Consider the following 16040-nt stretch of genomic DNA (forward strand, 5'->3'; position numbering starts at 1 on the left):
ATTATTTTTTATCCTGAATAGAAATAGCAAGCTTGTCTTTTTTTTTTTTTTTCTAACCTCTGCACTGCAGTGGAGATACGAAACGTTCATTGCTTTCGATTGAAATTCCCATGATGCACGGCGTCACATAACAGAAGCCTGTTTTTACACATTCGAAGTATTGAATTTTGTCTACGTGTGAGTGAAGTGAGTTATACAGTGGGAGTTAAGACACGTGTCCTCTTCTTAAAGAACTTTACCAGCCCAAGTGAAGTTCAGGGGTTGAGTGGAGGGATACACTGATCCCACTTTTTGATTTTATTTCCAATATGATCACGGCATCCTCGCTGGATCCGAGTGAAACATCAGAGGTGACCTGATTTAAAGCAGGGATTCGCAGATTCTTTTTTTCTTTGCAGCCAGGTACCCCTTTAACTAAAATAAATACCACTGACCCCCTCAGTAAGGGGTGAGCGATATGACAAAAATATCATATCACAATACTCTAAAGGTGATACACGATATACATCACGATATATCGGTTTACTCACAGAATTCACGCATTGCATTTTTTAAAATGCATCACTGTTTGAAGATTTATATATGTACAAAAATACATTTTTAGAAATATTTTAGTTTTTTCTATTAAAAAAAAAATCTTTAAAAACATTTTATCTATCAAATAAAAATCTTCTAGATAAAATAAACATTTTTACAAATATGAAATTTTTTATGATATCAGCTGTTTGTAATCATATTTATTCAAAAGGAAAAAAAAAGCATATAGTAACATAATTGATCATGATATTGATATTACATGATGATGTCACCCAGCCCTACCCTCAGTATATGTTTCATAAATATTTTAATGTGTATGATAATAGGTTTGCCTGTTTATTAGAGCCTTAGAGCTTTTAATGCCTGATCTCATAAATGTATTGTGGTCATTACCACAGCTTAAATAAATACAAGTGACAAATGTTCATTCCCGCCAGCTTTTTTTTTTTATAGTTCCCTGATGCATGCAAAGTGGCTTTGTGGACGCTATCCTTATTTTAACGGACCAATAAAATTTATTTGATAAGGCATGATTCTATAATAAGCATACGTCCGGATTATGGAGAACAAAATGAACCCAGAGAAAGTGAAAAGAAAATGAAAAGGAAAAAAAAAAACTACTGAAAAAACAGACTCGAGGATGTTTTCACTAGCCGATATGCTAGCATGCTAATTCCTTTAGCAGTGAGCAGGAACTGGAGCTGGACGAGTCCTCCAGATCTTTACGTTCTGGTGTATAGACCTGTTCAGTGTTTTATAAATAAAAAGAAATGTGCGAGGCGATCAAGAATTATATTTAGGAATCGGATTGACGTTAGCTAAAATGTTCTTCATTTATTTTTATGGATTAGCACTAAAAGACAGGGAGTGCTAGTCGGCTAATCTAAGATTTCAAATGGTGGAACTCTAGAAGCTCTTTATATTTAATGTAATCTTTTATGGTTACAACATGGAGGAAGTCGTTGTGGCGCTGAGAGCCGACGTGCTGCTCAAACAGACACCACAGACTCATTTGCAACCTGAAGAAAGTTTAGCTAGCTAACTGTGTCTGTTATTGGCAACTCCTCAATCAGAACATGACCCAGATATTTAGCGTTAGCTAGCTAGTTTCTTGATGCAGATTTTAGACGAGCTATGTAGGTTTGTTAAAACAATATAAATTAGGAACGTTTGCTAACTAGCAAGTTAAGCCTGTTAATTTCGTAGCTAGTTCACTGATGTGATAGCTCACTACGTAGCTGCGATGAAATGTGCGCTGTGAAGACGGAGCTCCTCGGACCAGCTTCCCCTCCTAATTACCTGGAACCACAACCATCTTCTGTTGGCTTGGAAAAGTGTCTGATTCGATAATACGCAATAAAAACAAAGCTTCGCGATTCTTACACCCAGCAGCAGAGTACAGAAAAACAGCCGTCTCGTAGCCAAAAAAACAAGTCGAATATCGTGTTCCACTGTAGGAATAATACAAAAAAGTAAAGTAAAGTTGTGCATGAATGTTTGCGTAAGGCAAACTGAACTAAAATTTTCTGAAGTTTGTGAGGAAATTACACTTAGCTAGCACGGTTTTAGACACCTTTATGACTATATTTACTGCAGCTTTTATTAAACTGGCTCCCAAAATGGTACACTAAACAAGATTAAAAAAAAAAAAAAAAAAAATTTTTTTAAATTTATTACCACATTGTGAAGTATATTTATGATTTCTTAATGTATCAGAGTATGTTAAAGGCAGAAAAACTCTTTTGGCAAAATTGTTTGCCTTTTTTTTTTTTTTTTTTTAGTGACGTTGATGGGTTTTCCCAGACCGCCATGCATATTTAATAATACTTAATAATAAATATGCAAAACTTAAATATTACGATTTGTTTTGTGAACTTGAAATGTTTTCGTTTCAGCTTTGCTGGCTACTTGGATTGCCATGTCCTTCTAATAGTCTGGCGATTCAATCTTCTTTTCATTCTTTATATTAGATACACAGGGACTGAACATGTGCAAGTTCATTTCTTTTCACTTCTGAATCTCATTCGCTGCCTTTCTAGCAAGTGATTACAAGCCTGTCTAAGCACCGAAATTACATCAGGTTACAGAAAGCGCTAACGTGAAACACTAACGTGAAGCACTTGTGTGTGTGTGTGTGTGTGTGTGTGTGTGTGTGTGTGAGAGAGAGAGAGAGATGATGCATTATTAAGTTCTGAAACCCGTGTGAATGAGGATGCTTTAGTGATTAATGCTGCAGGATTTTTAGCCGGAATGGAGAATATTAAAGTCACAGAACCCTAAAACAATCATTTTTTAAAGGTTGCGTCTTGTAACACGGCATGAAATATTCATGACCTTGAGCAATAATTGATTGCCTTTGGAGATCGTGCAAACTTCTTAAACGGTGAAATGTGCAGGAAAAGTTTCAGCGTTTGACTGATTACATGCTGGCTGTGATTATATACAGCACAGCTTCTCAAGTGGAGCACAGCGGAACCGAGAACTCCAAAAGATTCAAATAGTCAAAGTTCATCTTCTTCTTCTTCTTCTTCTTCTTCAGTCCTTCTTCATTTTCTTTTACTTCTTCACTCACTCACTAAGTTAGCTCAAAACTACTTTTTCTTTCACTGTCAGTCACTCAATCACTCAGTTACTCACTCACTCACTCACTCACTCAATCACTCAGTTACTCAGTTACTCACTCACTCACTCACTCAGTTACTCACTCACTCACTCACTCAGTTACTCACTCACTCACTCACTCAGTTACTCACTCACTCACTCACTCAATCACTGTTACTCACTCACTCACTCACTCACTCACTCAGTTACTCACTCACTCACTCAATCACTCAGTTACTCAGTTACTCACTCACTCACTCACTCAGTTACTCACTCACTCACTCACTCAGTTACTCACTCACTCACTCACTCAATCACTCAGTTACTCACTCACTCACTCACTCAATCACTCAGTTACTCACTCACTCACACACTCAGTTACTCACTCACTCACTCAATCACTCAGTTACTCACTCACTCACTCACTCACTCACTCACTCAGTTACTCACTCACTCACTCACTCAGTTACTCACTCACTCACTCACTCAATCACTCAGTTACTCAGTCACTCACACACTCAGTTACTCACTCACTCACTCACTCACTCAGTTACTCACTCACTCACTCACTCACTCAGTTACTCACTCACTCACTCAATCACTCAGTTACTCACTCACTCACTCACTCACTCAATCACTCAGTTACTCAGTCACTCACACACTCAGTTACTCACTCACTCACACACTCAGTTACTCACTCACTCACTCACTCAGTTACTCACTCACTCACTCAATCACTGTTACTCACTCACTCACTCACTCAGTTACTCACTCACTCACTCACTCACTCAGTTACTCACTCACTCACTCAGTTACTCACTCACTCACTCAGTTACTCACTCACTCACTCACTCACTCAGTTACTCACTCACTCACTCAGTCACTCACTCAATCAATCACTCACTCACTCAGTTACTCACTCACTCACTCACTCAGTTACTCAGTCAGTCAGTCAATCAGTCACTCATTCACTCAGTCAGTCACTCACTCACTCACTCACTCACTCAGCTTATAAGACCTTCTTCAGTTTTCAGTTTTTCATGTGCTTTATAGGCATGACAAATAATTGTACATTTGTTTTGCCAAAGCAAGTACAAAGGAAGACTAGTGTAAGAAACAGGAGAAATAAAATTACAAAAAGTTAATAGATTAAACAAAAAAATTCTTCACAGACTCACTCACTCACTTTTTCCTCCTCTTTCTTTTCCTCCTGTTCTTCTTCTGCTCCTCTCGTGTAGTATTGTATGGAGGTGACTCCATGTGCTGTTATCATACCATGTGGATGTGGATTTGTTTTGGTTTTGCTCATGTCTCCATCCCTTGCGTTGATGTTGGCTAATTACCCTAATGTGTTCACCTGTACTGTGTCTCACATTGATAGATTTACTTATTTCCACCCTGTTGTCTTACCATTTGTTTGTTTTGTTTGGTCCAAACATAGTGCTGCCTGGTTTGATCCTTGCCTGTTTTCGTGGTTTGATTGTGGATTATCCTTGTTTCCGGATTTTGAGCCTAGCTATGGATTCTTGGATTAAACTTAATAAAACACGCTGAGCTGATGCCCTTGCGCACTTCTGCATGTTCTCACTCACTCAGTGGTAGTTGTTGTTGTTGTTATACTTCTTCTTCTTCATCTTCTTTTCCTACTTCTTCATTCATACTCTCTCCCTCTCTCTGAATAGCAGGAGTCACCATATGGTTGAGGAAACTTTTGAAAATGAATAATACTGCGCTCGAACAGCCACATGTTCAAATTAATAATCCATTACTCCATTATCCTGGCAGCATGATTTATTTTACCGCCTCCTGTTTTAGGTCTTGAGAAAGGCAAGTGATTTGGTACAAAACATTATAAAATCTGTTGGTAAGTCGCATTTCACTGAAGGTGCTTGTAATCAACTTTATTAATCAGTTAATGTCTATAGGCTCACATCTATCTGTATCAGAGATATCTGACTCTAGCTAACGCTGTCTAACTCGCGCTAGATAAAAATGCAGTGTAAATGTCGGTTACTTCTGATGTGTTATTATTACGCAATATATGTTTATTATCTGTTATCTACTAAACTTCTGTTAGCTCTTCAACTGAACAACGTCACAACTGTGTAGCAATATACTCTCGTTTGTTTGCGCTATCTCAGCCCTGATTGGCTGTCAGCTCCTGTCTGTCACCCTGTAGTCGGACTTCTTTCGTGCCTAAACTTGGGATGTATTTTTCCTCCCTGACTCAATCATGTGTTTTTTTTTTTCATTTTTATTTTTTTTTATTTTGAACACCTACACACTTCACATTTATTAGCAGACATCGGGATTTGAAGGACACCTCTCTTTCTGACGGAAGTGGATGTTCATAGAGATAACAGCATGCAGTAATTTTCTTACCTGCTTTTTGAACTTTAATTACCTTTAAGTGATAGGATGTTAGTTTCTGTTTCACTGATGCTGCACAGTGCCACAAACCTTAAAATCACTTTTAACTTTTAAAGCAGCACATTTTCTGAACAACGCTTCAGAAATTCAGACTAAAATGTAAAAACTGTGGCCTGATAAACTGAGCAGCGGCTTTGACACCTATACTGATGACTTGTGATTTTTGGATTGCAGTGCCCAAGGACCTGTCTCCACAGTGGAGGAAGGTGGCGTGGAGTCACGACTGCGCTTTGCTGGCGTACGCTGACAGCACTGGCACTGTGCGAGTCTTCGACCTGATGGGCAGCGAGCTCTTCGTCATCCCGCCAGTAAGCACCTCGACCTAATCCTCTCCCTCGGCTTCTCTCTCATCTGTGTGTTTCTGCAGCTTGATGGTTTGGTTTCCCAGTTTGACTTCTGAGACAACCCTTTTGGGTGCTGAATGATATAAATGTTCTGAAGACTACTTGGATTTGACGCTTTGATGCTGCACTCAGAGTTCCCTCAAATTCAACATTGCTCGAATTTTCGCTAGCCTTTTCAAAGCGAACAGATCAAATGCTCCCTCATATACGACTCGCTAGTTACAGAGGGAACGCAGCTAATTATTTGCGCGTCTCAATTAGCAGAGCTTCCGATGCGTACAAATGATGAGGTTGAACTTGCCGTGAGTTTGTTAAGACCACAGAGTCTCGTACGCTCTTTTTCTTACCTTCCATGATGTGTCCTGTCTTCTCCAAAAGATAACAAAAACCAAAACCTGAATTTCTTTGAGATTAATGTATATGCTGGATTTAGAAACATGCAGAATAGACTGAATTATTCATGTTTTATAACGAATGATAACGTAGTACTGCTTCAGCCTCACAGTAAAAGTGCTTATCATTCATACAGGGCAAAACGCTTTGGAGTTGTTCCGGTCGAAGACATTCACAAATTCTCAGAAAACTCGAATTGCTATTTATAGCTCAGCACTGTTGAATGCTCGGATCTGATTGATTAGAAGATGTCGCTTACTTTTCTGTAACCGTTATTGGACTGAGCAGTGTAGTGATGTAGGGAATCGTGTAAGAATAAGGTGACATTTTGGACACAGAGGGCGAGCTCTCACTGCCAGTTTTCTCCCAGTGTGACTCAGTCCCCCCCTTTGTCCCTCGTTCGATATCTGCCGGGATAAATGACCTATTAATCTCACCATATTATCATTGTAGGCAATTTCTCTGTGTTCCTTTTTACCATTCTGTCCTTCCTGTCACACGGTATCAGTGGTGAATCTTCAGAGATCCACTCTGTCTTGCAGCTTTCTTTTTTTATTTGTAAGAAATGTCATGTACATGTCTAAAGCAGTTGTACTAAGAGCTGCAGAAACTCTGCATTGAGAGATTGTTTTTACTTTTTTTTTTTTTTTTTTTTTTTTTTTTGGAGTAGCACTTTTGCATTGTGGTTGCATCACTGCTGTTAAGCTCTCTTTTTCTAGCTGCCTTTCCTTCTATCTGCTTTTCTCTTCCTTCTCCATCTCTTCTGTTTCTCTTTCTCTCTCACTCTGTCTCTGCCTCTCTATCTCTATCTGCTTTTCTCTTCCTTCCCCATCTCTTTCTGTTTCTCTCTCTCTCACTCTGTCTCTGCCTCTCTATCTCTATCTGCTTTTCTCTTCCTTCCCCATCTCTTCTGTTTCTCTCTCTCTCTCTCTCTCTCTCTCACTCTGTCTCTGTCTCTCTGTCTCTATCTACTTTTCTCTTCCTTCCCCATCTCTTTCTGTTTCTCTCTCTCTCTCACTCTCTCTCTGTCTCTGCCTCTGCCTCTCTGTCTCTATCTGCTTTTCTCTTCTTTCCCCATCTCTTTCTCTTTCTCTCTCTCTCTCTCACTCTGTCTCTGCCTCTGCCTCTCTCTCTATCTGCTTTTCTCTTCTTTCCCCATCTCTTTCTCTTTCTCACTCTGTCTGTGCCTCTCTGTCTCTATCTGCTTTTCTCTTCCTTCCTCATCTCTTTGTTTCTCTCTCTCTCTCTCACTCTCTCTGCCTCTCTATCTCTATCTGCTTTTCTCTTCCTTCCCCATCTCTTTGTTTCTCTCTCTCTCTCTCTCACTCTGTCTCTGCCTCTGCCTCTCTCTCTATCTGCTTTTCTCTTCCTTCCCCACCTCTTCTGTTTCTCTCTCTCTCACACTCTGTCTCTGCCTCTCTATCTCTATCTGCTTTTCTCTTCTTTCCCCATCTCTTTCTGTTTCTCTCTCTCTCTCTCTCTCACTCTGTCTCTGCCTCTGCCTCTCTCTCTATCTGCTTTTCTCTTCTTTCCCCATCTCTTTCTCTTTCTCTCTCACTCTGCCTCTGCCTCTCTATCTCTATCTGCTTTTCTCTTCCTTCCCCATCTCTTTGTTTCTCTCTCTCTCTCTCTCACTCTGTCTCTGCCTCTGCCTCTCTCTCTATCTGCTTTTCTCTTCCTTCCCCATCTCTTCTGTTTCTCTCTCTCTCACACTCTGTCTCTGCCTCTCTATCTCTATCTGCTTTTCTCTTCCTTCCCCATCTCTTTCTGTTTCTCTCTCTCTCTCTCTCTCTCTCACTCTGTCTCTGCCTCTCTATCTGCTTTTCTCTTCTTTCCCCATCTCTTTCTGTTTCTCTCTCTCTCTCACTCTGTCTCTGCCTCTGCCTCTCTCTCTCTATCTGCTTTTCTCTTCTTTCCCCATCTCTTTCTCTTTCTCTCTCACTCTGTCTCTGCCTCTCTGTCTCTATCTGCTATTCTCTTCCTTCCTCATCTCTTTGTTTCTCTCTCTCTCTCACTCTGTCTCTGCCTCTCTCTCTCTATCTGCTTTTCTCTGCCTTCCCCATCAGCAGTTTGAATACAGTTGATCGTTCACTAAATTAATGAAGATTGATGAATAATAGACACACTTTGGTAAACATTTCATTGCTGCATTTTAATGAAATTTTAGGGGAAGCCGGGCTTCCCGTGTAGGTAAAAGCAATCGTCTATGGTGCACACCCTGCCGAGTGAGGGGAAGTGCGCGTGTCTGAGTGCTCAGTGCTCGCAGAAATGAAGTGCTCACACGTGCTACAGTTTCTCTGCACGCTGAGTTTTGGATTGATGTCTCACTTGTATCACCGTCAGCTTATTGTTCTTTCTCTTTGCCTCTTTCTTTCTGTCTGTCTTGTCTTTCTCTTCCCTCAGGCTGTGAGCTTTCCTGGAGATTTCAGCTACGCCGCTGCAGGCTTGATCTTCCTGGAATACACAGCTAGTGCTCAGTGGTCCGCAGAGCTGCTTGTGATCACCTATAGTGGCCAGCTAAAGAGCTACCTGGTCAGGTAAAAGTGGCATGAAAAAAAAACAAAAAAAGAAGACAACTTTGTTGATTTTAAGACTATCATCAAGATAGTCTTAATAACTATGAAACATAAAGATGATTTTGGTCCCAGTCACATTTTACTCATGTCTTATTTATGCCCATGAGATCCCCAAGCATGTGACCGGGCTTTCTGTTTGATGTGTGTGTGTTTCCATCAATGTTGTCTAGACAGGGTGTATTCAACTAACATTTGTGAAAGTCCAGCTCTAGCTTGCTTAGAAAAGGTCTGGAAAAGCAGCTTACATGACTGCATGGTGATGACAGTTACTTTATAACACTTAATAATAATGATTATTTCCTGGCTATAAAGAAGACTCATCAATTAATAGTGCTTATGTTTTATTTTTGCACAGGCACGTCATGTTAGCACTTTAGACTAGCACCACAGATATAAAAAAAACCCCTAAAATTAAATTTTATACAATGATTCTCACTGTTAAAAGCGCTGTGTAAATATATTGAATTGGATTAAACAAATGAGACATTTGTTGTGGAATTAAAGCAGAGACTAGACACATACGTCTCTGTCCATTTGCCCTTAAACGTTCTGTTTTTGTTGTTGACTACATCGGCTGCGTCTACGTCCAGGCTGCAGTCTACCAGTTGATGACCTCTTCTTACCTCAGAAGTGGGAAACTGGAGCTCGGCATGATGTCATTTTTGACCTCTGTGTGCTCGAGCTACAAAGTGGGGAAAAAATCGTTTGTCTTTTATTAGCAACAAGCTAGCCAGCTAACTGTGATGAATGATATTTTCCTCCTCAGAACAGTGAACTGTATAGTCAGTGTTACAGATTTAACAAGCGAGTCTGTCTGTATGCTGATTGATCTCAAGCAAATACTTGTATATCCAGTAAAGCTAAGAAGTGCTACTGTGTTTCCTGCCGATGCTGGGAGCAGCCATGTTGATTTGACATCACTTGCTGAACTCGGGGTTGAGGAGACCGTGCTGAGTTAGCGATTAGGAATTCCGAGCTGTTTACTTCTTTGTTTTTTTTTTTTTTTTCCTAGTAGGAGTTATGACCTCTAGTTAAATGCAGCATTATCATACTGAAGATGAAGCATGCTGTGTCAACTAGTTATGTGCTGATAATCATCTCATAAATGATTAAAATAGCTAGATAAAATAAGATAAGATAAACTAACATAGCCAAAGCTGTCAAACTGATTGAAAAGCCAAGGTGTTTTTTTTTCTTTTCTTTTCTCGAAGCAGGTCGATGAGTGCACTTGGAGATGTACAGGTGTTTTTCTTTTCAGCTCATCAATGTCGTGATATCATAAACAATCATTAACCCCAATATAAGATTAGGTAATTATTGTTCTAAATGTATTATCGACGTGTTTTAAAGATCTAAGAGGGCTGTCAGGGTTTGGTGTGCGTCTTGCTGTTTTATGAATAGAGTATTGGGAGGCAGAGGGAAAGGATGAATCAAATGAGGCTTAAAAACACAATCTGTGTTGACGACAATTTGTTTTTATGGCGAGTTAGACCCCTTCTGTCAACCATAATGCCACATAATTGATGTGGAAAGCAGCCAAACTGTGATGCAGACGAAGCCCCGCTCAGCAGCTTGAACGTGGATTTCTGTTTATTTGATGCCTGGCAAAGACATGCTAATGAACTGAACCTTCATTCCAATTATCACCTTCTTTTCTGGACTTATTTTAAGAGGCAAACATTAACAGTACATACATTTTTTTTCTTTTAAGCAATCCGATCAGCATCAGCAGAATCAGCAAAAGAAAAGTGGGAATCGCAGCTTTTTTAATTAACTATTTTACTGATGCTTGGAAATAAAAGCTGTTTTCTATCTAGGGCGAGTGTAAGCCTATACTTCTTTCAGTGTATGAATCTTTCAATCAGCCTTAGTCAGGGTGTTTGAGTGGATCTTTTAAACAGTTTGTACCAGAGACCCTCGCATCAGTGGATAATCTCACGTGGATACTGTAGTTTTCACAGACGTAATTCTGTTTGGGCTCAAGTTACAAAATTCGCTGCCGTGAGCTACTTAGTTTGTGGTCTCTAAATATTAATTTCTAATACATTACCTATGATGTTACATCAGCGGCTCTGTAGTTTCCCACTTAATATAATAATGATCACACTTCAAATGCTATTAATTGTGAAGGACCGAGTCAAGCCAGCCTCAGGTGCTCCACCCATATATATGGAGCGTCTGATATCTTTTGTACCCTTTTCTGGCCACGAGCTTCAGGATCTTAAAGGATGCAGTCTGTATGGCTCTGTGTACCTGCTGTTGATGGGAAAACAAACTGAAAATTTTGGAAGATGATAAAATCACTATGTTGAACACAAGCCTAACCTCATCGAGTCTTTACCTTTTTAAATAAAGTTTACTTTGGAACAGTTGTAAACGACATCCTCACGTGTTTGGTGAAAAATCGGTGGTTGGTTGCTGGCGGTGTCGGCGCAGGCGGTTATTGGTTCTAGGTTTAAATGTAATTTGTTGTTAACCTATTTAGAATCTTGTGTTCTAGCACTGTGATGTATGTGAAGGCTGTTAATGATTTTATCAAAACTAGTAAATATTTTTTGGACATTTTTTACACAGCTTTTGGCTGTTCACAGTGATTTAAAAAACATTTGAACACACACTCACTCACTCACACACACACACACACTCACTCACTCACTCATTGTATCTCAGATGAGCTCACTTGGCTAACGATCTTCCTCTTCCTGTTCCGCTTTCAGTACGGGAACCAACCAGGGCTTCCAGGAAAGTCACACCTTCAGTTTCTCCACCCACTATAGCAATGGCGTCACGGCGGCCATCTATCACCCGGGCCACAGGTGAGTAGACTCAGACACGCCTATACCGCTTTAATACACTCTGCATTAGCTTTATAGTTCCTTATGAATCTTCGCTTTTGTTTCAGAATATAGTTTTAATAGACAAACTTGTAGAGGTTTACTGCTAAACAGTAAAAAGTCTGAAAGCCATGGACACACATTTAAAAGTTCTGCACTTCCACTAGACGTATAAAACATTTAACTTTCTGTTCCAAGTTGCCAGTTCATGAAATTACACTGAAGGCCTGAAGGGTGTGTAATAACACGCTGACAGATGTAGAAATCAATTTGTTTCTCCGTTTTCTAATTCACTGTGGACTGCAAGGTATGCCCTGGATTTAAAGTGTCTATTATTCAAAATTGGTTTTCCATTGGTTTTCGGATTTGTCTCTTGATCTTACATGCTCGGCTGCCAGATTATTAGGTACATCGACCGTGTGGCCAGACGTTTTATTTAGTAAAACCTCCCATACTATTTAATTGCACTTTATAAATATGGAATAGGGCAGTGGTGAAGCAATAGGTGCTGCACTGTACAAGACTGACTTGTTGTGTGTGTGCTGTGCTAACACGAGTGTGTCAGACACAAAACTACTTACGTTTTTAAACTGGCCAATTTATTAGACACACCTCCCTTATTACTGCAGGTCGTCCTCGTACGCTTAAAGCTTATAGCTGTATAGCCTTTATTTCAGTGCACAGTTTGTGTTAATCCATCCTCTATCTATCCTTTTATTTTATAGCTAGGCTATAGAAGCTAGGCTGTTCAACCACTGCACTTTGTTGTTTTCAGTTATTCTTTTGCTCCTACGCTTTATTTTATTTATCAAGAAGAAGCTTGAAGTTCAGGCGGGTTTAGGGGAAAATTTATGTCTAAGGTCGCTGTATCATGAACGCTGTTGGCTGTTGTGGAAGTTAGGGGATGGACGATATGACAAAAAGATCATATCACTATTCTCGAAGGCATTGTTACGATGTGGGATGTGTATCACGATATACTGCATAGATTTGTTTACAGACTGACAGCAATACAATAACTGTTGTTTTATACTTTATTAAATATGGAACAGTGAAAGGATATAGTGATTTGGTTTGTTTTTTAATACATTTATTTGCAAACCGACAGAAGCAACAAATGTTCAAATTTAGTACTTAATCTTAATTTTTTTTTTTTAAAACTTTTTACGTTTTACAGTTTTTAACATTTTATGTACAACATTTTAACACCACATTAGCTGCTCCTGTCAGTTTGTAATAAAACTTCTATTTAAAAAATGCAAAAAAAGATATTAGGAAATCCATAATGTCTTAGAAACACATACTGTGACATTGTGATCATCATCATCATCTTTATTTATTTATTTATTTATTTATTTTTATTATTATTATTATTATTATTATTATTATTATTAACATTATAAACATGTGTTAGTGATTATCTTTATGCCTGCTTCTGGTGAAAGAGACGCATTTTTATGTGCAAGTGCTTTTAGTAAAAGCAGTAGTGTGTGTGTGTGTGTGTGTGTGTGTGTGTGTGTGTGTGTGAGTGAGAGAGAGAGAGAGAGAGAGAGAGAGAGAGAGAGAGAGAAAGGACAGCACACCCCTCTGGACTGTCACCAGGGGGCAGTGTTAAACTTAAAGTGTGTGTCTGTGTGTGTGTGTGTGTGTGTGTGTGTGTGTTTGAGATTAGCTATGTGGCTGCCTGCTTTCTTCTCTTATCATCTTCTCACACTGGTCTTTGGTTTAACTGATGAGAAGTTTCTGGAAGGTCTGGCTTTGAGTCAGTCTTCATCTCTCTCTCTCTCTCTCTCTCTCTCTCTCTCTCTCTCTCAGTCCACACTCAGAATTTCATATGTTGTGTGTCTTGGCCTGTAGTAATTCTAAATGCTCACACAGGTGTACCCTAGTGGCTACATGCTACTCATAATGCACTCTGCTATTTGTGGCATGTGCAGTATATAGTGCATCGAGTGTGGATTGGAGCACAGCCACAGCGGACCGATAGAGCGAGAGAGAGGGGTTGCGATGGTGTTAAGGGGAGATCATAAATTCATTAGCTAGGCCAAGTGACATCTGCACTGTCCTGCCCAGTCCCATGTTATGCTAGTCCAGAGGTCTGAATTAAGCAGGCTGAAAATGGCAGCTAACTCCTTATACAGTTGAGTGAGTAGAATTATATACAGTAAAACGGACGAGTACATAAATCCCTGAGAGGATGTACTCCTTGCAGGATCTCCCTTTTCTGTGTGTTGTGCTAGCATTAGCGTTACGTAACTGGTTTTGTGCTGCATTGTGCTGTAACTTGCTCAGTTTTGTCATCCTGCCATATATCTGATTCTGGACATTTGTTCAAGCTAATTAATATAACTAGTAAAAACAGCCAGACTGCGTCCTCACTTCACGTGTATAGCGCAGCGAAAAAGACGAGCAGCACGCGCCACAGCTTCAACGTGCTTTGCAGCGTGAGGAATATATCAACCAGTTGGAGTGTGTGGTGTTTAAAAGAGCAGTTTTTCTTTTTCTGGTTGTTGGATGTGAAGTGACTGTTATATAAACAGCCTAATGAATCTGCTTGCCAACTGTTAAAGGCTCTGGGTTACTGATCAGAAGGTTGGGGGTTCAAGCCCCAGAACCGCCAAGCTGCCTCTGTTGGGCCCCTGAGCAGGGCCCTTAACCTTCTCTGCTCCAGGGGCACTGTATCATATCTGACCCCGTGCTCTGATCCTGACTTCCTAACAAGCTGCGATACGTGAAGAGAAAAATTTCACTGTTCTGTAATGTATGTAAGGCAAATAAAGGCTTTTTTTTCTTCTGCTTGTTTCAGGCTTCCAGGCTAGTGATTTGTCCACTGATGGTGGTCATGTGACATGTCCCTTATATGGTGTTTACGTGAATTTCATTTTTTGATCAAGGGAATAGTGCGTAATTTTAACCTGGGTCTATCACAATGCAGGGGCTGAGCAGAAATATTTTTATTTTTATTTATTCTGACATGACATTCAATCCTTCATCGTCCTGATTGATGAGAATGATGGTTATTGTTGTAAATCTTAATTAATGTAGACTTTATATCATTATAAATCCTAGACACAGAAATGTGGCTTTAATACACAGCATTATGATGAGCTTTCCTTTTTACCTTTACAACTTGGACCTCTCTTCAGTCATTATTATTGACACCCCGCTACAAAACCGCATGGTTGATGAGGTTGAGAGTGTCCAGACTGGTTTGAGCTGACAGAAAGGCTACGGTAACTCGAATAACCACTCTTTACAACCGTGGTGTACAGAAAAGCACATCAGGTTCCACTTCTGAGCAGCTGGAACAGAAATCTGAGGCTACAATGTGCATATGTTCCTCAAAATTAGATAGGAAAAAGACCAGATGATGTTTTTACAGTAAAATAATGTCACAGTAATGACTTTTCGAATATTTATATATATATGTATATATATATATATATATATATATATATATATATATATATATATATATATATATATATGTGTGTATATATATATATATATATATATATATATATATATATATATATATATATATATATATAATACAGGAACATGATATATGCAAATGAATACTTAAACCTACAATAAACTTTTCTAATGTCTACGTTTTTTCTAGTTGTATCACGTTAAAATGTGACACGGATGTGTTTAAACGTATTGCTTATTATCTGAGATCATGATCACAGTATGATATTTTGGTCCATTTCATGCAGCTTTTTTTATTTTATGAAATTATACAGCGTAAAACTTTCATTATATCTTTTAAAAACAAGTGGCAAGGCATTTCTGAGATTTGGTACTGATTTGTTTTTAATTTTGCGTTCCAAAAAAAAAAAAAAAAACCCTTTACAGTGAATAGTTGATGATTTCTGACAGTCCAGTCTCTTGGGATTTTCTCTCATTTTATAATTACTTGTGCCTTTTTGAATTAGAGATAGTGAGATATTTAATATTTATCCGCGCCTCTCTCAGGTTGCTGCTGGTGGGTGGATGCCGGTCAGACGAGGGCGCCGCCTCCATGGCCGCTCGCTGTGGCGTCACGGCGTGGAGGGTGTTATCGGGTTCACCGCATTATAAACAGGTCACCAGCTATGAAGATGATGTCCTAGCGGTAAGACACACACACACACACACACACACACACACACACACACACACACACAAAATCCACCCTCATCTACTGATGGCTTCATTTCAGCTTTCACAGTCGACTGATATTTCTTCTAATTTGTAATTCAGGAGAAAAATAATTCTGATAATATTAAACGTGAATGTGGTTGTTAATTAGCACAGATGTTAATCGCAGTCTCTTGGTT

The 16040-nt window shown here is 39.3% G+C and overlaps 1 protein-coding gene across 2 annotated transcripts in view; it reads left to right on the forward strand.

The window, feature by feature from the left end:
• The window catches only part of nbas (NBAS subunit of NRZ tethering complex), a 189463-nt gene that overhangs the window by 10914 nt on the left and 162509 nt on the right, over window positions 1–16040 (forward strand). For both annotated transcript variants that reach the window (XM_026918524.3, XM_026918525.3), the window contains exons 7-10: window positions 5743–5876; window positions 8709–8842; window positions 11599–11697; window positions 15697–15835. In XM_026918524.3, the coding sequence (XP_026774325.3) occupies window positions 5743–5876; window positions 8709–8842; window positions 11599–11697; window positions 15697–15835 (506 nt within the window). The remainder of the gene's footprint in view (window positions 1–5742; window positions 5877–8708; window positions 8843–11598; window positions 11698–15696; window positions 15836–16040) is intronic.

Source organism: Pangasianodon hypophthalmus, chromosome 30 (assembly GCF_027358585.1).
Source record: "Pangasianodon hypophthalmus isolate fPanHyp1 chromosome 30, fPanHyp1.pri, whole genome shotgun sequence".
Classification (NCBI taxonomy): Eukaryota; Metazoa; Chordata; class Actinopteri; order Siluriformes; family Pangasiidae; genus Pangasianodon; species Pangasianodon hypophthalmus.